The sequence below is a fragment of the Meriones unguiculatus genome, chromosome 15, assembly GCF_030254825.1.
Source record: "Meriones unguiculatus strain TT.TT164.6M chromosome 15, Bangor_MerUng_6.1, whole genome shotgun sequence".
Lineage (NCBI taxonomy): Eukaryota > Metazoa > Chordata > Mammalia > Rodentia > Muridae > Meriones > Meriones unguiculatus.
The window spans coordinates 25711737-25738572 of record NC_083362.1 but is presented as its reverse complement, the minus strand read 5'-3'; the positions used below and the strand labels follow the sequence as shown (position 1 = coordinate 25738572).

Here is a 26836-nt window from a genome sequence, read left to right as displayed (position 1 = left end):
TTGGAGTTTCTGAGTTTGGGTTACCTAACTCTATATGTTAGGTAACCTAGTTCCACCCACTTACCTGAAAAGTTGATGATTTATCTTTCTTTATAGCTGAGTAGTTTTCCAAATTGTGTGTGTACAGGATTCATTATTTATTTGTTGGTGGTAGAACATTTAGATTGCTTCAATTTACTAGCTATTGTGAATATGGCATCATTGACCATAGCTGAACAACTATCATTGAGTAAGATTTCTAGCAATTTGGGCATAGATAGATAGATAGATAGATAGATAGATAGATTGTGTGTGTGTGTGTGTGTGTGTGTTTATATGTATAAAATATATAGTGTGTTCACACACACATATATATAGTCCTTGGTTGGTTGATCTTCACTGTTCTGCCTGCAGTAAGATGAAATCTTTAAGTTTTAATTTTCATTTCCCTAGCTGGAAAGATAAACATATATTGAAGATTTCTTAGGCTTTATTTATTTATTTGTTTGTTTATTAGCTTTTCATTTGAGAACTCTCTGTTCAGAAGAAAGGCCCTTTTTTGTTTCCTTTCTTTTATTTTATTTTATTTTATTTTTACACTTTATTCACTTTGTATTCCCCCATAAACCCCTCCCTCTTCCCTCCCGATCCCACACTCCCTCCCCCTTCTTCACACATACCCTTCCCCAAGTCCACTGATAGGGGAGGTACTCCTCTCCATCCTTCTGATCTTAGTCTATTAGATCTCATCAGGAGTGGCTGCATTGTCATCTTCTGTGGCCTGGTAAGGCTGCTCTCCCCTCAGGGGGAGGTGATGAAAGAGCAGGACCATGTCGGAGACTGTCCTTCTTCTCATTACTATGTAACCTACTTAGACACTAAACTGCCACGGATTACATCTGTGCAGGGGTTCTAGGTTATCTCCATGCCTGGTACTTGGCTGGAGTATGAGTCTCTGGGAAGACCCCTGTGTTCAAATTTTCTGATTCTGTTGCTCTCCTTGTGGGGTTCTTGTCCTCTCCAGATCTTACTATTTCCCACTTCTTACATAAGATTCCATGCACTCTCCCCAAATGTTGCTCATAAGTCTCAGCATCTGCTTTGATAGACTGCAGGGCAGAGTCTTTCAGAGGCCCTATGTGGCAGGGTCCTAGGTTGTTTCCTGCTTTCTCCTTCTTCTGATGTCCATTCTCTTTCCCTTTGGGATGGGGATTGAACGTTTTACTCAGGGTCCTCTCTCTTGATTAGTTTCTTTAGATGTACAGATTTTAGTAGGTTTATCCTATAAGTCTATATGAGTGAATATATACCTTGTGTGTCTTTCTGCTTCTGGGACAGCTCACTCAGGATGATCCTTTCCAGGTCTCACCATTTACCTGCAAATTTCATGATTTCCTTAATTTTCATTGCAGAGTAATACTCCATTGTATAGATGTACCACAATTTCTGCAACCATTCTTCAGCTGAGGGGCATCTGGGCTGTTTCCAGCTTCTGGCTATTACAAATAAGGCTGCTACAAACATGGTTGAGCAAATGTCCTTATTGTGTACTTGAGCCTCTTTTGGATATATGCCTAGAAGTGGTATGGCTGGGTCTTGAGGAAGCGCTATTCCTATATTTCTGAGAAAGTGCCAAATTGATTTCCAGAGTGGTTGTACAAGTTTACATTCCCACCAGCAGTAGAGGAGGGTTCCCCTTTCTCTACAACCTCTCCAAAATGTATTGTCACTTGAGTTTTTGATCTTGGCCATTCTGATGGGTATAAGGTGAAATCTCAGGGTTGTTTTGATTTGCATTTCCCTAATGGCTAATGAGGTTGACCATTTCTTTAAGTGTTTCTCTGCCATTCGTTATTCCTCTACAGAGAATTCTCTGTTTAGCTCTGTACCCCATTTTTTAATTGGATTACTTGCTTTGCTGCTTTTCAGCTTCTTTAGTTCTTTATATATGCTGGATATTAGCCCTCTGTCAGATAAAGGATTAGTGAAGATTCTTTCCAAATCTGTAGGCAGTCGTTTTGTTTTGATGACAGTGTCCTTTGCTTTACAGAAGCTTTTAGGTTTCATGAGGTCCCATTTATTGACTGTTGATCTAAGAGCCTGTGCTGTTGGTGTTTTGTTCAGGAAGTTGTCCCCTGTGCCAATGAGTTCTATGGTATTCCCCACTTTTTTTTTCTAGCCGATTTAATGTGTCTGGTTTTATGTTGAGGTCTTTGATCCACTTGGACTTTAGTTTTATGTAGGGTGATAAGTATGGATCTATTTGCATTTTTCTACATGTAGACATCCAGTTGGACGAGCACCATTTATTGAAGATGCTATCTTTTTTCCATTGTATGGTTTTGGCATCTTTGTCAAAAATTAGGTGTCTATAAGTGTGTGGGTTTATTTCTGGGTCTTCTGTTCAGTTCCATTGATCCACCATTCTGTTTCTATGTCAGTACCATGCAGTTTTTATAACTGTTGCTCTATAGTACAGCTTGAGATCAGGAATGGAGATACCTCTAAAAGATCTTTTATTGTAGAGGATTGTTTTAGCAATTCTGGGTTTCTTGTTATTCCATATGAAGTTGAGAATTTTTCTTTCCAGGTCTGTAAAGAATTGTGTTGGTAATTTGATGGGCATTGCGTTGAATCTGTAGGTTGCTTTTAGTAAGATGGCTATTTTTACTATGTTAATCCTGCCAAGCCATGAGCATGGGAGATCTTTCAATCTTCTCATATCTTCTTCTAATTCTTTTTTCAGAGACTTGAAATTTTTGTCATACAAGTCTTTGACTTGCTTGGTTAGGGTTCACCAAGGTACTTTATGTCATTTGTGGCTATTGTGAATGGTGTTGTTTCCCTAATTTCTTTCTCAGCCCTTCTGTCTTTGTATGCAAGAGTGCTATTGATTTTTTTAAGTTAATTTTGTATCCGGCCACTTTTCTGAAGGAGTTTATCAGCTGTAGGAGTTCCCTGGTAGAGTTTTGGGGGTTACTCACGTATACTATCATATCATCTGCAAATAGTGATAATTTGACTTCTTCCTTTCCAATCTGTATCCCCTTGATCTCCTTCAACTGTCTTATTGCTCTAGCAAGGACTTCCAGAACTATGTTGAAGAGATATGGAGAGAGTGGGCAGCCTTGTCTTGTCCCTGATTTCAGTGGGATTGTTTTAAGTTTCTCTCTGTTCAGTTTGATGTTGGCTATACACTTGGTGTATATTGCCTTTACTATGTTTACGGAAAATACAACCCAAGAAAATTAGATACTTTCAAAAAAACACAGGAAATAATTAACCTTACTACAGTAAAACAAAAAGCAACTAAGCACACAACCTTATGACCACAGCCAACATCACAATCAAAGGATCTAACAGCCACTGGTCATTAATCTCTCTCAACATCAATGTACTCAACTCTCCAATTAAAAAACACAGACTAACAGAATGGATACGTAAACAAAACCCAGTAATCTGTTGCATACAAGAAACACACCTAAGGCACAAAGAGAGACATTACCTGAGGATAAAGGGCTGGAAGACGACTTTCCAAGCAAATTGACCCAAGAAGCAAGCAGGAGTAGCCATTCTAATATCTAATAAAAATATGCTTTCAACCCAAATTAATAAAAAGAGATGGGGAAGGACACTTCATACTCATCAAAGGAAAATTCTACCAGGAAGACATCACAATCCTGAACATCTAAGTCCCAAATAGAAGAGCACCCACATTTGTAAAAGAAACATTGATAAAATTTAAACTACATATAGATCCCAGCACATTAATAGTGGGAGACTTCAATACCCCAATCTCAACAAAGGACAGGTCAACAAAACAGAAATTAAACAAAGAAACAATGTCTCTAACAGAGGTCGTGAATCAAATGGACCTAACAGACATTTATAGAACCTTACACCCAAACACAAAAGAATTTACCTTCTTCTCAGCACCTCATGGAACCTTCTCCAAAATAGACAATATAGTTGGTCACAAAGTAAGTCTCAACAGATACAAGAAGATTGAAATAATCCCTTGCATCTTGTCTGATCACCATGGAATAAAGCTGGACCTCAACAACAGCAGTAATAGCAAAAAGCCTACATGCACATGGAAACTGAACAACTTGCTACTCAATGACAGCTTGGTTAAGGAAAAAATAAAGAAAGAAATTAAAGTCTTCCTAGAACTCAATGAAAATGAAGACACAACATACCCAAACTTGTGGGACACAATGAAAGCAGTGGTAAGAAGAAAGTTCATAGCACTAAGTGCCTTTGAGAAGAAATTCGAGACAGCTCATTCAAGCAACTTAATGGCTCACTTAAAAACCCTAGAAAAAGAAGAAGCAGACACACCAAAAAGGAGTAGACGGCTGAAAATAATCAAACTCAGGGCTGAAATTAATCAATTAGAAACAAATAAAACAATTCAAAGAATCAATGAAACCAAGAGCTGGTTCTTTGAGAAAATCAACAAGATCGACAAACCCTTAGCCAAGCTAACTAAAAGGCAGAGAGACATCACCCAAATCAACAAAATCAGAAATGAAAAGGGGGACATAACCACAGACACTGAGGAAATCCAAATAATCGTTAGGACTTACTTCTAAAGTCTATATGCCACAAAATTTGAAAATCTAAATGAAATGGACAATTTTCTTGATTTATTTGACTTACCAAAGCTGAATAAGGACCAGGTAAATCAATTAAATAGTCCTATATCCCCCAAAGAAATAGAAGCAGTCATCAAAAGTCTCCCAATCAAAAAAAGCCCAAGACCAGATGGTTGTAGTGCAGAATTCTACCAGACCTTCAAAGAAGAGCTAACTCCAATTCTCTTCAAACTATTCCACAAAATAGAAACAGAAGGAACATTACCAAACTCATTCTATGAAGCCACAGTCACCCTGGTACCTAAACCTCACAAAGACTCAACAAAGAAAGAGAATTTCAGGCCAATCTCCCTTATGAACTTTGATGTAAAAATACTCAACAAAATACTTGCAAACCAAATACCACATCAAAGATATTATCCACTATGACCAAGTAGGCTTCATCCCAGGTATGCAGGGGTGGTTCAATATATGGAAATCCATCAATGTGCACCACCATATTAACAAACTGAAAGAAAAAAAAAAAACACATGATAATCTCCCTAGATGCTGAAAAAGCATTTGACAAAATCTAACATCCATTTATGTTTAAAGTCTTGGAGAGGTCAGGGATACAAGGCAATGCCCTTTTTTTTAAAGGGTTGTTTTTGTTTGTTGTTCTTTACTCTGAGTTCTTTATATATTTTCAAAATTAATCCTTTGTCAATGTATAACTGGCAAAGATTTTTTCCCATTTTGTAGGTTTCCTCTTCATTTGTTTTTATTCCCTCTGAGTATTCTTTCCTTTTTCCCAGAGAAGGGAAGGCTTCTAAGTTGTGCTAGTCCTCCTTAGCATCTCAAGTCACAGCAAGATTAAGTAATTCTCTCTCACCTGGGAATGAAATGGCAACCTATGTAGGAAACAGTGAACCAGCAGAAGGTAACAGAGTCAGAGCCAGCCTCTACTCCTATTGTTATGAGACCCACATGATGACCAAGCTGCACAATGGTTGCATATGTGTGTGTAGGAGGGTGTAGGTTCAGTCAATGCATGCTTTCCGGATGGTGGTTTAGCCTCTGTGAGTCCGTATGGGCCCAGGTTAGATTACTCTGTAGATCTTCTTGTGGTGTCCTTGATCTCTCTGTCTCCCTCTATTCTTCCTCCCACTTTTTCACAGTACTCCCCAAACTTAGCCCATTGCTTGGTCTTGGATCTCTGCATATGTCTCCATCAGTTGCCAGACAAAGGCTCTCTGAGGACAATTATGTTAGACTCCTGTCTGCAAGAATAGCAGAGTAGTATTTGGTTAATTATTTGGTTAATTATTAATAATTAATCATTTGGTTAATTATTAATAATTAATCATTTGGTTAATTATTTCTTTAGTTGTGCTTTTTTGTTTTATACAGTCCCATTTGTCAGTTGCTCGTCAAATTCTTGGAAATATGGAGCTCTATTCAGGAAGTCTTTCCTTTACCAGTTCCAGGGTTCTCCCTATGATTACTTCTATTTATTTCAGTGTTCAGTCTTCCTATTCAAGACTTTGATCTACTTGGAGTGTTGTTATAAAAGAATGAAAATCCCAACTATTCTGTTTTACCAATTAAGACTCAGGATCCAGATGCTGGGGTGAAAACCTGCTAGCTCAGAGTGACAGAGAAAGCATCCAGCTGACCTTCCTTCTCAGTTCACATCCTAATGAAAAAGCCCCAAAAGGCTCAATAGTTTAGCTCACAGTCCAGGATGAAATGGCCAAAAAACTCAAGGCCAGAGCCTTACTAGCTCAAAGCTCAAAAGTTGAAAAAGTCTGAGAGGTAAAGCTCAAGAGCCAGAGAACTAAAGTTCCTTATAATGCTCTCTTAAAACTCCTCAACTCAAAGTCCCTCCTAGCCTTTTATCACTGTCACCTGATTTCTTGCTCTGTTTCTTGACCCAGGGTTAATTGTATTAAATCCTGTGTTCAGAGAGCTCTTGGATTAAAGGTGAGTGCTAGGGATGGCCTAACCACACAACAATCACCTTTTTATAATAAACAGAAAATTCTTGGATTAAAGGTATGTGATAGGGCTCAACCATAGCAAACAAGAAACAGGGTTTTACAGTTCACAATCTCAGGGTTCATAAAGGGATCAAATAGCCTGCAACACTGGAGTGGATCAAAATATTATATATATATATATATATATATATGTTAATACATATACATTAATACAATGATACTTTATATTTTAAAAATTATTGCTTTTTATTTCTTTCAACAGTATCATTTTTATGTTCATTACTCTCTTCTTCTCAATATGTATATATTCCTATATTGTCTTAGATTTTGATGTTGTATATAAATTGTATATAAATTTTTTAGGGTGTTTATATCATGAAAAGGTTTTGTTTTTCTTTAAAATTTGGAAGATAGTTCTGCTGGGTATATTAGTCTAGGTTGGCATCATCATATCTAGGACTTGGAATGCATTGCTCCAGGCAATTTTGTCTTTTCAGGATTCCATTGAGAAATCATTTGTTGTTCTGGTATTTCTTTCTTTCTTTCTTTCTTTCTTTCTTTCTTTCTTTCTTTCTTTCTTTCTTTCTTTCTTTCTTTCTTTCTTTCTTTCCTTTTTTTTTTTTTGACAGGCAGCCATGGGAGAGGGTGCCCTTGTTCACGCATGCCCCTCCCCAAGTCCACTGATAGGGGAGGTCCTCCTCTCCTTCCTTCTAATCTTAGTCTATCAGATCTCATCAGGAGTGGCTGCATTGTCATCTTCTGTGTCCTGGTAAGGCTGCTCCCCCCTCAGGGAGAGGTGATCAAAGAGCAGGCCAATCATATTATGTCAGAGGCTGTCCCTCTTCCCATTACTATGTAATCCACTTGGACACTAAACTGCCATGGGCTACATCTATGCAGGGTTTCTAGGTTATCTCCATGCCTGGTACTTGGTGGGAGTATGATGTCTCTGGGAAGACCCCTGTGTTCAAATTTCTGATTCTTTTGCTCTCCTTGTGGAGTTCCTGTCCTCTCCAGATCTTACTATTTCCCACTTCTTACAGAAGATTCCATGCACACTGCCCAACAGTTGTCCATAAGTTTCAGCATCTGCTTTGATAGTCTGCAAGGCAAAGCCTTTCAGAGGCCCTCTGTGGCAGGTTTCTAGCTCATTTCCTGTTTTCTCCTTCTTCTGATGTCCTTCCTCTTTGCCTTTCGGGATGGTAATTGAGCATTCAGGAAAACACAGAAAACAAATAACTTCTTCTTCTTCTTAAGGCTTTGTTCTATATACTTCTTGTTTTAATTAAGATTTAACATGCATATTTTCTTGCCAAATCTTGTCCATTTGATTTTCTGTATATTTCTTTTTTCCCTCTTTTTTTTATTTATTCATTTTAAATATTGATCACATCTGCCTCCCTTCTCTCCTTCCAGTCTCACCCTCTATCCTCTTCCCCACTACCTCCTCCCCTTCTTCTAAAACAAAGCAGCATTATCCATGTCACCCTGCCACATCTCTCCATGTTGTATCAGGTCTAAATGAGTCCTCTCTCTTTGAGACCAGACAAAGTTGCCCAGCTAAAAGTGATCCAAAAGCAAGCAATTGTGTCCAAGTCAATGACAGCCCCCACTCCAGTTGTAAGGGACCTACATGAAGACCGAGATATCCATCATCTCCATAAGTGTAGGAGGCCTAGGTCTATTTTATGCATGTACTCAGGTTGTTGGTTCAGTCTCTGTGAACCCCCATGAACTTAGGTTAGTTGAGTCTGTTGTTCTTCTTGTGGAGTTCTTGTCCACTTCAGGTCCTTCTCTCTTTCCCATGACTCTTGCACAAGATTTTCTGTTTAATGTTTACCTGTGTGTCTCAGAACCTGTTTAGATCTGGGGCTGGGTAGAGCCTTTCAAAGTACAGCTAGTGTGGCTTATGTTTGCCAACAAAGCAAAGTATCATTAATTGTGACAGGAGTTGGCTCTTTCTCATGGAGTGTGTCTCAAATTGTACTAGTGATTGGTTACCGATTTCCTCAAGCACTGCTACATTTTTATCATTCCTATAAAAATCTGGGACACTATGAAAAGACCAAACCTAAGAATAATAGGAATAGAAGAAGGAGAATCTCAGCTCAAAGAAATATCTCTGCATATTTCATGGTAACTGCATGGGTGTGTCTTTTCCTCATTTTGAAATAGTGTTCTCTTATGTTCTTGTAAAAGATCTGGTCTATGCTGTTGACTTGGCATCTATGCCTACAATTTAAAGGTTTGGACTTTTCATAGTTTCCCATATGCTCCATTCCTGTGGTTTATCATCATCATCATCATCATCATCATCATCATCATCATCGTTATCTTAGTAATCGTTGCTTATTTGCTATTTGGTCTAGATCCTCTATCCTGAGGCTTAATTTTCTATCATCTACTTGATCCATTTTACTTGTAAACCTTGCCTTTTAATTTTTATTTGGGTTGTTAGATTTTTTATTCCATTTTTACTTCAGTAGGACTCTTCTTCAGTGGTTCTCTCTTCATTAGATTTCATTCTCAAGTCATGGTTTATTTCTTTCCCTCTTTTGTGTTTGTATTTCCCTTAGCAGCACACAGATATTTTTCTCTTTAAGTTCTTTCTCCTTGATACTATTAAGATGTTTCTTTGTGTTTTCTTTAAATGCCTTGATTTCTTTCATAAAGTTTATGACTGTTTTCTTAAATTCCTTGTCAAAGGAATTTAGTTAGTTCATTCTCATTAGCAAACATTTCTGGACTGGAAAGTTTTGGAGAGAAGACACTGGCATGAATTGTTCATATTGTTTGCATTTTTGTCATGAAATGTCATTTGGAGTTTTTTTGTTAGTTTTAAGTTTGATATGGATGGAGCAGTTTGGGGCAAAAGATACAATGTGTAGGGAAGCTGAGGCTAGAAGTTGCAAATAACATCAGGTGGATAGAAGCAACTGGACTGTTATACAGGATGTGTATCCTTGTAAAAGTCTGAAGAGTGGGAGTAGTCTACCTGGATGAGGAGTTTGTATGTGCCATGGGTTAGGAGTTGTCATCTGAATAGAGACAGTATACATTCTGGTGGAAGCCTAGAGATTGGTTGCTGTGCAGATAAGGGTGGCCATGCTAGGTCTGGATACTGGATATGGGACTGAGGTTAGATCTGGCAGACTGAGGAGGATAAAGGGAGGTGAGCTCAAGCGGACTTACCTGGATTGACCTAGAAGGAAGTACAGGATTTGGGTAGATGGAAAGGTTGGATATAGTGTGATAATGGCTTGTTGATCTGGTCAGGCAGGGTGAATTCTAGGATAAGTCTAGAAGTTACTTGCTACCCATCCTGGATCTAGTAAGTAAAGGAGGGTTCATTAGTGGCAGGGGCAGGTAGACTCACCTGACTAGATCTTGGAGAATAAATCCAGAATTTGGCTATGTAGGAACACTGGATGGAATATCAGAGGGGCCTGTGCATGAAATCCTTTAACAACTCAGATCCAGTTTATGCCTAGGGATAATTGTGTTCTACTTACTAAGAGCAATGAAATAGAGCCTCTTTCTTGGTAAATAATACTTTTTAATTTTTTATTTCTCATTGCCAACCATAATCTAGATTCTCTTGAAACAGGCACTGCAGTAGACATTGATGTTAGTTTTATTAGGCAATGATGCCAGTGAACTACAAAAGGAAGAAGAATGACAAGACAGAAAGTAATACCACACACTAATGGAGTTCTCAGCAAATGTCATAAAGATATATAGGAGCTCAAAATATATGAAGTCTATTTGAATTATCTTGTATTGATTCTGATGTTATTATTCCATATTCATGGTTCATACTATCATTGAGTATGGAAGGTCCTAATATTTCATAAGACCTCTCTTTTTAGGTGAGGCAAACCTTGCATCACTGAAAACTGTACCAGACCTCTACTGAGATAACTAGGTGGTTCTATCTTTTTTCTAAATTTCATATTCCTATTTCCAATTTTAATCTTAATTTTCTTTCTTCAAATGCTCAGTACAAAGCTGAAGCATTTTTGATTTGTATGCCCCTTTCAAAATTACATCAAAATTTCTATCAAAAACAATTGACTCTAAAGTCCTAAGAATGTGCCTCTATTATCTAACCATACCTCTCTTCAGTTACTGACAGCACTAACTTCTAAGCAAATATTACCACTTGACTGAAGAGAGTACAATAGTTATCAAGACTTCTCACTGACTTCACATTTCCACAATATTGTCTGATCTCAACATTTGTGAGGACTAGTCTTGGTTGTCAACTTGACATATGTGGAAAGAAGGCACCTCTATCAAAGAATTGCCGCCATCACTTTGTCTGTACTCATGTGTATGTTAAGTTGTAGTGATTTGTATTTGTTGTAGGAGGCCCTTGCTTGCTCCTAGCAGTACCAAACCCAGGCAGGTGGGCCTGAGGTACAAGAAAGGTAGATAAACATGATTCAGAGAGGATTTCTCTATTTTTTTCCTTCTTTCATTTATTGCTTGATTTCTTCCCTTGGTTTTCCTTGATGATGAACTGTTAAACTGTTACTTGATGAAAGTCTGTGATTAAATAAGCCTTTTCATTTCCATCTTGCTTTTGATGATAGTTTTTTTTTTTTATCACATCAACAGGGCACAAACAGTAACAACACTGAGACCAATTTCATCAATATGCATATATTAATATTTTATATTATAAAGTAAAATATTTCTTTGCTTCACAAAAAGAAAGGAAGAAAAAGAAAGAAAGAAATTTCTCAATAGAACCAAATTATTTTTACAAATAATCAGGTAATATCAGACTTCTCCCTCTCTTCCTTCCTAGCTGCCACTTTCTTAATTTAATCTTTCACTATTATTGCTATTTGCAATTTTATTCTCACTACTCCATTCTATTGGATTTTCATTTACTTTTACTTTTATGAGTATTTCAACATTTTCTGTTTTCCCTCTCTGCAGTTATCTCACTGACAGCTACCCACATTTTTTTTCTGTGTCTACTAAGATTAGGTAGAAACTTTTTCACTGATGGTTCCATTTTCCTAATTATTAGCCTCCCTCCTCCTATGCTCTGTCTTCATAAGGAATGAATAAAATTTCTTTTATCTTATTAAAGTTTCTTTGATCTTATTAATAAGGACAGTTATTTTATTTGTGAACTCTTCAGTGGAACGATGAACAAGTTGTATTGACTTTGAAGGACGAGACTATGGATAGATCTAACAGCATGGGTTCCCTTTTCTCCAGTTGCTAAATGGGGAAACTGCCAATGGCTCTATCCTGTTACATGCTCCCCAGTATGACAGCAATACAATTTGAACAACTCAGAGGCACGTATTCACGTTGGAGGAGGCATAATTAATTTAATCTTATCAGAATTGATGGCAATTGCCAGGCTTACCATGCAGAATGCAGGTACTTAGAAAATCTCCAGTTCATTATAAAAGAGTCATATATTACATTTTCTTAGACAAATGTAATATATGACAAATGTTTCTTAACAAAATGTAATATAACAATATGTATATAATATAACAAAATGTAATATAAGACAAATGTTTCTTAACAAAAAAGAAGAGGCAAGGAGTAAATTAGCATTGCTTTAGAATACATTTCTCTTCCTATTTATTTCAACAAAAAGTGTGCTAGCCCAATTAGTATAATGGATTGAAATCTTAAATGCTCAGCATAATGACAGGTCATGGTCAAAACATTGTGCATGTTTACAAGGATGTGCTTTTCTGTTTAAATAAGCATTAACCAAACAGCCTCTATATTGAGTTTCAGTCCTTACAAACACTCCATAAAAGTAGCATTTACCTATCTTCTCATTATTTTAGATAATTCATTTTTGGAAATTTGTTTCTAGTCTTCATAATTAAAACTCTAGTAGATTATATGTCCTGATTTCTTCCAGGGAACACAATAAATATCACATTGAAGTTAAAGCTAAGATTGCAGCTTCATTAAGCTGAGTTTCCTCAAAACAGTGAGTCAATAGTCAAGATAGTTCTGTTACTATCAATGTCAGTTATCTCTGCCAGGAAGGTAGTTTATGGCTAGAAGGTACAGCTGGTATGAAATTCAGAAGGTTTATTTAGTATCTTTTGATGATTCACTTCTGAAATAAATATGTCTACAATTGTGTCAATCAATGTCTAGCAAATAAAAATCCAGAAAACACTCAGAATCTTGAAGAAGTATGAGGTCTAAAATAAGTGAGAAAAGAATGAGGTAAACAGCAACAAACTTGAGGTGACTCATAGATAATGGGATTATAATTTTCGATGAAGCATCTTTAGCCTTCTGTAATTTGGCAGGTTTGTACCAAATTATAAAATTGGTCATAGGATTAGATTTGGTAGAAAGAACAAACCTATTCAAAAATGCCTTGAATTTATCAACCAGGCTTCTGAATACTGTTTTCTTTCCCCTGACTCATCTGAGATTCAGAAACTGTCTTAACAAACATAAAAGAATCGATTGACGGTACCTATTAAAATCTATATTGAAAAACAGTAACTGAAGTACTTAGGGAATTTTTTTTAAAATATCCCCATTGGAGGGTAAGGACTAATGAACAAATTGTTTATTGTTTTATTCCTTGAATCAAGATCTTATCACAAAGCTCCTCCAATTATTCAAGTAAGATTGAATACCAGCATATAGAATCAGTCAGTTAAAAACATGTCTTTATGTTTACTTTACCTCATATCTTGTCATACATTGTTTGTTTCCTCACTTCATATTCCAAAGAACATTTGGGAATTAAACTATCTCCTATAAAAACCCTTCATTTTACATATTAATTGGAACCTAAAATTTGTTTTTTAAAAACATTTAAACATGTATTTACATGGTTAGATAATTTGATTTTATTCTGGATGTTCCTTAAGCTACTGAACTTTACAAACATTCAGAAATGGTAAGGAGATTAAATGTATACATATAGAAAAAAAGAAAAAAATTAAGTCTTCTAAAAACACATTATTCAGAGAACATATATAAAGAACTTTACATAGGAGAAAGAAGCTGTGGTTGCCATGTCAAAGTTAATATTAGTCTGTAATTTAGTGATGGTCTTCATAAAATAATACTTTAAGATCACAACAAAATACCAGAACGACTAGAAAATTGTTTAAAAATTTGTTACTTAGAACCAACACGGGCGGGAGAAATGGTTTAGTGGTTAAGAGCACTGTCTGCTTTTCTAGAGGTCCCGGAGTTCAATTTCCAGCAACCGCATGGTGGCTCACAACTATCTATACTGAGATTTGGTGCTCTCTTCTGGCATGCAGCTGTACCTGCATATACATTCATACGTGTAAAATAAATAAATAAATCTTTAATAAAAAACAAGACATTTCCTTCTGTGGTATATTGCTTCAAGTTGGTAATATAAAATATATACTAAAGTGGTTAAAGTGAAACTTGCGTAATGGATAATTTTAGAAATATTAATTTATTTACTTCTTGTTTTATATTAGAATGTGATTTTATTTGAATATAATATTAAAAATTAATCCAGAAAGTAATGTGCGGATGGAATCTATAATTTTCATAAGGAGGGATTTGAAGAGATTCCAATTCTTTAGGCTAGTAGCTTTCCCCCCAAATTTTACCATTTATAATAATGGAAGAGCAATAAAGCCAGTATCTACTGATTGCCTTCTCTATTAACAAAACATTTTTTTTGTTCTATCTCTAGGAACTTTGTTTCTGGCTATCTCAAGCTTCAAAGGATAGGTCCTGTTCTACTCATCTTAGGTCACTCCTGAAGGTTCTTTGTTTCCTGGGCTGTCAAATCAGCTGTCATACTCATATGACCAGCATTCTGTGCTCCTTGTTACTACAATTAAAGTAAATCTGCACATATAATACTATTACTACAGCTTTATTGATGTAATCAATGAATGCTTGTCAAATTGACTTAACACTTACTTAAATAGTCTCTGTTCAGAAGGTATAACTAATACTTAACGGAGGTTATTATCATATTCATGCTGAATAAATATACTCACTTTATAGATGTAATATTTTTGAAATTTTGCATGGAATTGAGATTTGCAGATACACACATTGAAAACTACCTGATAAACTGTTAGAAGAAATAGGTGTAAATATAGTGTATAGAATAAATTTATGCATATAAAAATAAGCTTTTTTATATTCTAGAAGAACCACACATTAGAATTATTAATACAGACAATTGTTAACATCAACTTGAATTATACCACTAAAATAGACAAATTGAAAGGATATTTTTCTTTCAAGTTGAAAATAAGTGTTTATTAAAACAGCACAGCAACAAAAGACCTCAACCTATAAGGACAAACTTTACACGTTTCTAAATACTTGCTCCTGACACGTATAAGGTGAATGAAGCAACATCAATACAGTTACTCTTCTAGACCTGAAAGCCACTACTTGGCTTTTGGATCTACTTGGACAGAATGGCCTATGGGCAAGCATGAAAATTAACTAATATAGAAGCCAGAGCTAAACAGCCCTGGTGGCAGTGATCTTTCCTGGAAAACATCTGCTCCCCGCTGAGTGTGTTTACATCTTGGTATCACTGGCAGATGTGCTTAAGATTAAACCCATCTGTGTGGTGTTGGGAGCCTGGGTCTGAGGAAACAGTGCTGGACAGAAACTGGAGAGTGAGAATATTGCAAAATTTTATAGAAAATGCAAAAATAGCACCTCACAGAAACTTAATTCTTGCTGCAATATTGATGCTGTGCGCTACGTGATTTGTGTATATAAGGCAGATTAAGTGGCGTTAGTTTAGAGTCAGGCTAGGCTTTTAAAATAATTTCCTTTTTTGAAAATAAATTCTTTTCTCACGTAGCATATTCTGATTATAGTTCCCCCTACCTCTACTTTTCCCACATCCTCCCCACCACTCCTCTCCTACAGATCCACTCTCTTTCTGCCTCTCATTAGAAATGAACAGGCTTCCAAGAGATAACAACCAAACATGACAAAATAAAATATAATAAGATGAAGCAAAAACTATCACATCGATATTTGGAATTGCCAACCAAACAAAAGGAAAAGAGTTCTGAGAACAGATGTAAGAGTCAGAGATCCACTCGTTCTCACAATCAAAAGTCCCATAAAAATACTAAGCTGTATTATATGTGTAATATCCACTTATAAGTGAGTATATACTGAAACATACTAAAATCTTTACACCTAAAAAAGCTAAGCAAGGAGGAGTAACCTGGGTAAGATGATTAAACCTCACTCAGAAAGAAAAACTAGATGGAGACTGGAAGAAGGAGGAAACAGGAACAGGACAGGAGCCTTCCACAGAAGGCCTCAGAAAGACTCTACCTAGCAGTGTATCAAAGCAGATGCTGAGACTCTTAACCAAACTTTGGGCAGAGTGCAGGGAATCTTATGAAAAAAGGGGGAAAGAGTCAGATCTGGAGGAAACAGGAGGTCCACATTTTGAGCAACAGAACCATAAAAACATGGCACAGGGGTCTTTTCTGAGACTGATACTCCAACAGATGACTATTCATGAATATAACCTAGAACCCCCCTGCTCAGATATAGCCCATGGCAGTTCAGTGTCCAAGTGGGTTTCATAGTAATAGGAACAGGGACTGTCTCTGACATGAACTCAGTGGCTGGCTCTTTGATCACCTACCCCTGAGAGGGAAGCAGCCTTGCCAGGCCACAGAAGAAGACTGCCTGATGAGACTTGATAGGTTAGAGTCAGATGGAAGGGGAGGAGGACCTCCCCTATCAGTGGACTTGGAGAAGGGCATGGGAGGAGATAAGAGAGAGAGGGTGGGATTGAGAGGGAATGAGAGAGGGGGCTACAGCTGTAATACAAAGTGAACAAATTGTAATTAATATAAAAAATAAAAATAAAACAAACAAGCAAACAAAAAATAGTAAGCTATAATAGTTATAATATATATTCAGAGGACCTGGGGTAAACCAAACCCATTTAGGCTCAGTTCTTGCTGCTTCAGTCTCTGTGGGCTCATATGCTCCTTGCTGGGTTGAGGAGGGCTCAGCTCAGAGGGCTGTGTTTTCCTGGTGCCCTCCATCCCCTCTGTCTCTTAAAATCTTTCTGCCTGTTCTTCCATGGGATTTTCTAAGTTCTGAGGTATTGGATTTGATCAGGACCTTCTACTCAGGGTCATTCTCTTAGGAAATACCTTGTTGAAGATCCTTCCATCTCTTTCTGTCTGCTTTCAGAGGAAGCCTCTTTAATGATGATTGGATGTGGGGGGGGGCTTTCTGGCACCTTGCTGCCCCAAAATTCTTGGCATATTTAATGACAATAGTGCATTCCTGGCTGACTTGGGGCTTGCAATAACGTCATCTTCCTGAAACACCTTAAACCCTCCTCCCTCTTTGGGGCTTTCCAAGTAACACTCCTGAGGAACGTTCCAAACAATCCTTATTAGCACATCTTGTGACTCCTATGGTGGGTCATCCTGTGATTCCTCGTCACTTAGTAACCCTGCCAAAGGCAATTACATTCCTTTTGCCCTGCCTATATGAAGGATGCAGAAAAAATAATAAACGGAGTCCTTGATCAGAGAAACTGTCTTGGTCTTCATTTCTCACATCTCTTGTCCCACCCCACTCTCACCCCCTCTCTAAGGGTCTCATTCGACTGACCTGTGGGTTGGGTCAACTGGATAAGACAGTGATCTATGACTATTGCAGAATACCATTAGGTGTCATTTTATTGATATGTTTTGATGTTTTTAGAACAGTAGGGTTCAATTTTACCCTACGTGTCTGGGCTGTCTAGTCTCTGATTCTTGGTTACCCAAGCAGTGTTAATCATGTTTCTTCCTCATGGAGTAGGCCTTATGTCAAACTGGTTGGCTACTCTCACAAGTTCTGTGCCACCATTGAACTAGCCTATTTTCCAAGCAAGAAAGACTGTAGATCAAAGATTTTGTAACTGGGTTGGTGACACATTTTTCTTTTGGTAATGTGTGAGAGTAAAAGATCAGGCTTTTTTGTTTGTTTGTTTTTATGAATGACAATAATTATTCTTACAAAAATAAATTAGAGCATAAATAAAAGCCATTATTAAAAACACATTTGGTCTTTGAAAAAAAACAATACACTGTGTAAAGTAAGTTTTCTTGTGGTTATAGGAATACCATAAAGCACAAAGTATTTACTGAGGAAACATGAGGAAACATGTGTGAAAAAGCTGTGCATAATGGTCTGCATTTGCAGTCCCAGCAATGGGTAGATATAAGAAGGAAGGTCAGTGGGGATTTATGGTCAGACAGTCTAGCTCAACTGGTGAGCCCAATTCACTGAGAGTCTCTGTTAAAAAAAAAAAAAAGGTGGGGATCATAGCATATGGGAAATAACACCCTGCATTGTCCTTTGAGCCTCACATTTATGTACACACTGGTACGTGCACATACATGTATCTGTACATGCTTATTTACATGTCCATGTACATGTCCATTTATTTATTTCTCAAATTTTATGAGTAAAACTTATTTGCTCCCTCTTCTTCCCTCATATTAAAATTACTTTTCAGACTATGATGCTAGAAAATTAGCTTCGAAGCTAACACTTTATTTAAAATTATCTGACTTCTAAAACTAAAGAAATAGCTCCCTGTATTCTAAGATATCAGCTCCTTTACTGTGTTAACAAGTTTTCTAGGAAAACTTTAATATTGTCACTTATAGAATATGATTTGCAAAAACAAATAATTGATTTCTATGCTTTTATATGTATGCTGGAAATTCAGCATTGGTGATTGTATCAGAAATCAGTAAACTATCATTAAATCAGTTATCTGGAAGCAAAATAAATATTTAACTATACTTATGCTGGTATTCAACACTTTCACTGACTTTAGATATTAGAATTTCAGATATTAAATATTTAATTGTTTATTGTGAATTTCTAAAAAGTGAATATATCCTAGATATCCATCAGCTGAGGAATTGAAAATAATAATGGATACATTTTCACAATTCTTTATTATTAAAGTATTAACAAAAATAAAATTATGAAATTCAGAGTTTATGGGATGTACTAGAAACAATGATACTGAGTTTTGTAACCCAGAGGCAGAAAAATTCAAATTTATTCCTCATTTGTTGATGTCAGCTTTGAATCTTCAGATATGTGTGTTTCATATGAAATACTCATATATCAGAAAATTATTAAGGAGTCAAAGAAAGAAGAAGTTTTCAGGAATGGAAGATAGAATGCAATGGTATAAATAAAACAATGGGAAGACTAGAAGAAGAAGGATAGGATTGGGAACAAGGAGGGAAGGCCAGTTTAGAAAACGAATACAAAGAAAAGGAATTAACATTAATGGCTTTTCAACAAAAATTTGTGGGTTAGCCTACTGTAGAGTTTCAAAATATATTTATGTGGAGGTGGTGTTAATTTAAATAGTTTTCTTTTATTGGGTGATATGCCTCCTAAATATTATAAGCTAGCAAATAAAAAACCCAGTGCACATAAAAGGCTCAGTCACATCAATGGTATACCTCTTATGAGTTGCTGTACAATGAGGTCCCATGGACTGCAAACATCATAGATTGTAGACTTTTGGTCAGGTTGTAAGAACTTGAGAGTAGGACCATACTGCTAAAAACACAAACAATTTGAGCCATGGAACATAGAGAAACAAAGCTTGTACTGATATGGAAATCCACTTCCCTATCCATTAACTCAGTGACTTTTATTTAACTCACCCATCAAGTCTACCTTGGGCTGTTGATATATTCCTGGAGGTATGGTTTTTCAGTCTAGCATGCTCATTTTATTAGGAACTAGAATCTGAGAAAACTTTCAGTCAATAGTTGCTTATCTAGGAGTGGAACTTTGTGGCAACATCTACTTTGAATAATGAACTTTGGTCTGGCTTGAGCTTGCACGGGTTTTATGTTTGTTGTCACAACTACTGAGAGTTAATATGAGCAGCTGTCACAGTGTTCATAAGAAATTGCTTTCTTATAGTCAAACACAGCTGGGATACAGATGACCTATTTAGGGCTGAACATTCTTTAGTGTCTTAGTTTCAGCAGATTGACCAGATGTGGGTCGCTGTATTGATCACCATCTACTGCAGAAAGTTTTCTTATCATGTTTCAAAAGGACATTACTGCTAGTGATAAAGAAGCAGTTCTGAGAGAGGATCGTACCAAGATTCAGGAGAGGAAGAGAGAGCCAGAAAGACAGAAAGACAGAGAGACAGAGAGAAAATCATTGAGACAGTGAGTTCAAGTCCTCATTCTCTTACTTTTGAGCTGTGTTTCCTAGAAGACATCTCATAATCTTTTTAATAGTATGTGTCAAATTTTAATATTTGCAGTACCTAGATCTTGTACTTTTTATTCAAATTCAGTCGGTTAATATACCTATATATTACTATTCAAATAGTATAACATATAGTATATACTATATGTATATATATATAATATTCAGAACAATATTTGATCTAAAGTGTGAACAATTTAAGTACTGCTAATACAAGACAGGTAAAAAACAAATTAGCCTAATGAATCTTGAAATATCATAAGTAGTCATTCAGTCTGGTTTAGTATAAATATAATCTCTTATAAATTAATTTAGTTTTTCCTTAACTTCCTTGTTCCTATGAGGGCATGCCATTTAGTCCCATGCAAAACAGGTTCAACTGCTAACTAAATAGAATTTTGAGAGGTAATCTAGCCACAGTTTCAGACACGCAAATTTATTTTAAATTAATATACACATTATTATTTGACTGTAAAAATAGTGGATTTTTCTCAGCATGAGATTTTAAAGAGCTGATTCAAAGTTATCAATGCTTACACAAAGTTCCACAACATCAGGCCTTGGATTCAGTGGGATGTGATCTGTCTCTACTTCAGGAACACATAGACTGAACATTGTTTGTGGATACTGAAAAGTAAATGTAAGTATACAAGCTTATATGATACAGAAGAATGATATATAAACTTATCAGCCATGTCAAACAGTTCCTTGAAGCTCTCTAGCAAATGATTCAAGATTGTAGAATGTTGAAAAGAAACTCAAGAAATTACTTTTAAAGTGTTTTCTAGAAAATAGTCTATGTCTGAAGACACAGATTTTTAAGTTATTGAAACATCTGGACAAAGATTTTAGTAGTCCTTCTAAATCATCTTCTGGAAGGCAAACAGCAAATGGCAGCAATTTGAAGATGCAATCACAAGCCAACAGGCAGCTGGGAAATGCTTTGTGTAAAAAGTCAGCAGGGCTCTCATCATGGATGTTAAATGAATCAGCTGTGTTAGTTAGTGGAAGCATAAATTAGAAATAAATTGCAGTAACCCATGTAGTGAATGTTCCAGACTCAAAACCACACACAGAATATTACCCACACCCAACTGTTAAGGACTTTCTGATGTTCATGCTGGTATTGGAAGTAGTCATGTATCCATGAACTCATTTAAAGTAAATGTTTAAACCAACTGTCAATCAGTGAGGCTGAAATTGGAAAAGACTCAAGCAGTAATAGAAACTCCAAAGAGCAGTCACCTAATATTGACACATGAAGTGAACTCAAAGATGTAGCTATACAAGATGAGTCAAAAACTGGAAAAAAGTAATTTAATTTATTTTACAATTGTATGAATGATAAAGCAAGAATATCTAATTACTGTACACAAACAACAGAAGACAGTGTGGAACAGAATGAACCTACAGAGTAAGTTTCATCTTCACTTTCCAAAGAGCAGTGTAAGAAAAATTCAGTAGCAATTATCCTATGCAGCAAAGCTATCTGTAAACTCATTTGCTTTCTTCCTGTTATATACATTTAAAACACTTGTGCTTTCACTTACACAAAGAAACAGTATTTCTTAAAGGGTGCTACATAAAGGGAAACACACGGCCTAGACCCACAATCAGAAAATCGCATTTTAAATACATTGCCAGCTTGAAGATACATTTTCTTTACTTTTTTTTGTAAGATCTGAACATACTAGTCTCTTACTATTACTCTAGGAAAGAACATATAATTAAACTATGAAGTAGGTCTTTCTTAAAGCAGAGTAAATGAAGTCTCAAAAGAACTTCTGTTTTTAAAGTGGTCATGATCTCCAGGGCAGTTCACAGTGCAGACCCTGAAGATATCAGTATAACACACATCTAGTTGTGCACGTATTACAGACTCAGTGTGTACACACAGATATACATATATAACATAGTATATATGCATCACACATGTCTATTTGTACTATATAGATATATTTATAGCACATATAATAAAATATCTATTTCTAGGTGGGTTGTATTTGGAGTTTGTTTATCAAATACAAACAATTATCCTTACTTTTTAAAATTTAAAACCTTGATATATTGATAACATTTAATGGAGAAACTTCCAAACTTGTCGAGATAACAGCTAACTGTACACAACTTTCCCATCCCCCTTCCACATCTACAGATAGTCCTTATCATAATCACATGAACACAACTCAGTGAACCAAATATCGCTAATATGAATCATGGCTAACTGTCACAACTAGAAATAAATTACTTTGCTTACCCTTTCTTGAGTAGTAGCTGAGTAACTTGTTGGTATGTACACTACCCTTATCATTTCTTCAATAAAGAATTTCTGTAAGCATATATGTAGAGATTTCCATTAACAATCAGTATACAGTTCATATGATACACAACACATGAAGACAATTCAATGCCCAGCATCTTCTCCCAGTGAGAAAGACTTCCACAATAGTTTCATTATTCCTGTGAGCTGAATCACTAGATTTGCCCTGAAAATCTATTACTGATTCATATTTTCTTTCAGAACTCATTATTAACTATAGGTCATGCTGAGTAATAATAGGGAGAATATTTCCATGGTCTATTTGTGGCAATAGCACAGTAGCAACCATGTTACCTCAATGACTGGGATATTTTACAGTCAGCTGCCTGAACATTCCCAGGTGTGTAATTAAGTCATGAAGAAGGAATAAAACAAGTAAAGCTGTGAGCATGTCATATTAACGAAAACGCGGGTACTTCAAGTGTATACTTATACTTTGATTTTGCTATGATCCCTTATGCTATCGTGTGTGTTAAACCATAACTGCCTTCCTCCCTCTCACTGTTAGTCTTCAGTTCTCCCTTTGCCTTCTCCCTGCAAGAAGGCCATGATAAGGATTGCAGTGTGAGGGCATAAATGAAAGCTGTATGATAGAGGATGAAATGTTCTCACACAGTATTTCTTCTTTGAGCACTACACATCTTTAATTGAATTCTTTCTTATGTATTGAAAGTTCCCTGAGATGAACAAAAGTAGTTTCTTTCAAATCTGAAGCCCTTTTGATGCTGAACATTCTCCTAACTGGGCAAGCATTTAGAGAACACGAAGCAGAGGGTGAAGAATCAATGTGAAAGTGTTAAAAGGCACCACCCGATGCACCTAAGAGAGGAACGCCAATGCACGAGACAGTGGATGGTTGAGGTGTGCTTGCTGTGACCTAAGTGTCATTTAAACAAATTGTTTTCCTTTTTAAAATTCAGTCGAAATGGTGCGCTGATGCTTTTAAATACGTATTTTGAATAAGTGCCAAGTTAGTATTTGCTTGTAAGAACTTACTTGTGACTTCTAGATTTCTATGGAATTGATGTTAGGTGCTGCTGGGAATACTTCTTTCAATACAGTTCAAAATAAATTTGACACATTACCCACTCCACTTTTCATTTGTTCAGTAAATTAGACTTTCAATTTAATAATCATACCACACATATCTAATACTTTCAAATTTCCGAATAGATGAGGAGTTTAATGAAAAAAAAAAAAAAAGCTTGTTGAGATAAATCATGCTAGTTATGAAACTCCCATTCTATTTTTCTTTCTGATAGGTACACAGGTTCTCAGAAAATGCTTTTTTATCCTGAGATTCTGTTGGTTTTTTAAAATATTGCTAACTTTTCTTCAAAATATTGGTAACTGCACTATATGACTATCCTTTTCCATAATATATGTATATGTATATATATGTATATGTATATGTATATGTATATGTATATGTATATGTATACTTTTGCCATGCTATTCATTCATTTTAGATTTCTTGTCATAAGAAAAACAAAATGCACATATTTCTCATGCTGTTTCTGCTTTCTTAAGACTGCCTTCCCCAAGAAACAAGAAGTCATGTCAAGGTGCTGCAGGCCAAAGCAGAAGTGAGAATTCAGCTCTTCTGCTTTCAAGAGAAACAGAAAACTGGCCCACCAGTCAGTTCAGATTCTAAGTCACTCTATGAATAACTTCATGTTCCTTTAAAAATGCAGTAATAACGAAACTGTACTTAATTACAGAAAAATCCTTGTCAATTGAATTCATTTTAAATGCACAGTGTTTACATATTATTAAACTGCGCTGAATCTGTTATGAAAACAAGGCTTGATTGATCATGTTATTTTGTAGAGAGAAATTTTAAAGTGATATAAAGTGGCTCATGTTTATCCTTGCACCAGAACAACCAAGATAATATTATAGAACAAGAAGTCACATTTCAGCTACATCAATACAACATTTCTTCTACAGGGCAACATGTTTTCATAAAATTATTATGAAATGCCAAAGATGTCAATTAAACATAACATTTGTGTTTGAAAGTTTTTAATTATTTAGAGCCAAGTTTTATATTAACAGCATCTTGATGTGTTAGTGTTAATATATTCTTTTCATGAAAGGAGAATGGTTTACTGTGTAGGAACATGATATAATCTTTGGTACCAAGAGTGAAATTTCTCTGCTAATTTTACTATTTTTAAAAATATCACTTCTTTACAATTGTTTATTACTAATGAGTGGTATAGTTTGGCTGGTACCTGCTACACCATTAAGACATAATCCAGAGATTTAGAGTTGTGCAAAATAAAACAAAACTCCAAAATTTGGTGTGATTGCTGTTTAAAAACTATAAGAACTTTAAAAAGGACTGCTTGAAGTTTTTTTCATCTATATGTATTTCTCATTTCTGTATCTCAAACCAATTTCTAAGCACCCCATACTCAAACCAAAATAAATTTCAGAAGACAAAAATGTAAGCAAAACATAAACATGATCACTCTCAGTGTCCTGATTGGAGGCCTTAACTCGATCTGCTCCGTCTCATGGATTGCTCTGCTCAAACTCTGTTCTTCTTCGTTTCTGCTCCTAAAGATGTTTTAATGTCCCAAGGGCCAAGTTGTGCTCCCGGGTTCCCTTCTAGTGTGCTTGGCATTACAGGGGCTGCCCCACAGTGATGAACATTTTTGCTTTGCTAATTAATGATGAGTGCACTGTTGGATCTTGTAAACACTACTGGTAATACATTCAAACTGTATTCTTCTTGGAAGTGGCACTTACTAGGACCCTTGAAGTCAGAGTATTTACAGTGAGAGCACTTGACAGGTATTTCTTTAGCTGGTGGTGTGTTCACATAGACTTCCATTTCAGCTATTCAGTCACTGGTGGTTGCTGAAACCCAGCCTTGTTTTGGATCCTGTTTCTAAATCTCCAGAAGCATCTTTAGAAAAAAGTTTGTGTCCAGTTTTCATCCTTCAAAATGTGCTTTATTGCTTCATGCACTTCCCTGTCGTCAGTTTTAGAGCTCCTCTATTGTGTAGCACATTCAGTGTTTTAAATTCTAATGGCATTCTGTGAGGACTTGCGTTGGAAAAGTATCTATATTTTAAGTCATCATAATAATGATATTTAACAGCCTTTCCATTCAAATCTTTAGGGAACGGCCAGAATCCATACAGGTGAATTTCATCACAGAATCTGGTGGCAAGTGTATACATGAGGAGGCCTGTGCTGGGTCTTTTGATAGGAACTTTGTTGGTCAGCCAGTATCTGGAAGAAACAAAAACAAAAGTAAAACAGTATCAAATTTATAGTAATATAGCATATATTCTAGAGAAGTCATATCACGTAGCAAACACAGTGCATGATTATGAGTAAACATTTCAGTGATCACTGAAAAATAGTGTTTATGTACTTAGAAAATTTTACATGTTTAACTTTTATTTTATGTTTATTTTCTTACAAATTCTTGAGTCCATAAAAACAGCCAGAGGGTTAAAAGCATCTGTTAATACTATTCTAGAATTTCTCATTCCAAATTAATTAAGAATAAGCATGTATCTAATGGTAAGAGTAGAATGGTAAGAGTAGAATCTTCACAGAAAGGTATAAATATCATTGAAAGTGCACAGCACTAATGACATAGCTTTGACTGTCAGCCGATAGAAGTAAAAGCCTGGCAAGGTATGCAGAGGCTGGGACTCTTGAGTCTCACTGATCACCTTGTGTGTAGGATCAGGCACCAAGACTGAATTCCAGGCTCACACATACACATGAACAGTCTCAGACACACAACACATAACTAAATCAATGCTTAACTTGAATTATGTCAGCTGCCCTTTTCAACTCTAATCATAAAACCATAGTTTAATGAGGTGACTTTAAAAAAATTACCACACAGCTGGGATACAAAGTGAATAAATTGTGATAAATAATAATAATAAAGAAAAATTTAGAAAAAGAAAATACTTTTTTCTGTACAAAATATTACCACAGTGAGCACAAGAGCAATAACTAAACAAATAAAGTATCATTTATAATAAATTAATGAAGAGTTCAGTCTTTACATAATTTGACATTTAAAATTTTTATTGATAAAATATGTTCCCTGACAATTTTATATACATATATTGCTTTCTGTTAACTCCTACCCCACCTTTTCATCCCTTTCCCATCCCTGCCACCTGTTAATCTTGCCTTCGGATTCTTTTTCCACATTCCTGTCCTTTTACTTTGTTTTGTGACTACTTTGTTTTTAACCAGGACCATCTGTGAGGCCAGTATTTCTTTTTAAGTAGGTAAGATGTATTTCCATGGTGAAAAATATTTCATAATATGAACTTGTAACAACAATAAAGTACTTCTGAATGCTCAGATCCATCTTGGTTGCAAGTTTTGCTGGCCCGAAAAGCATGCAAATCTCCAGACAATCATCACCTTTAGAGGAGAGGGAGTTTCCAATGCTTCTGGGTACACTCATTTCCTTAAAGAAAATGGTGTCATGTGAAAACAACTAAAAGAGGAAGATTGTCAATTTCCCGTTATTTTTAGGGTATCTTGTTTAAATAAAGTATAATAGATGCATGTACTTCTTTAATTATTGTATTTTTAAATTTTATTTTTTATATTAATTAAAGTTTATTCACTTTGTATCCCATCTGTAGCCCTCTCTCTCATTCCCTCCCAATCCCACCCCCCCTCTCATTTCCTCC

The 26836-nt window shown here is 35.9% G+C and overlaps 1 protein-coding gene across 1 annotated transcript in view; it reads right to left on the bottom strand.

The window, feature by feature from the left end:
- Window positions 1-21131: 21131 nt before the first annotated feature.
- Window positions 21132-26836, bottom strand: part of St8sia4 (ST8 alpha-N-acetyl-neuraminide alpha-2,8-sialyltransferase 4) — a 101092-nt gene continuing 95387 nt past the window's right edge. The window contains exon 5 of the mRNA XM_021663170.2: window positions 21132-25394. Coding sequence (XP_021518845.2) covers window positions 25112-25394 — 283 coding nt within the window. The 3' untranslated portion in view covers window positions 21132-25111. The remainder of the gene's footprint in view (window positions 25395-26836) is intronic.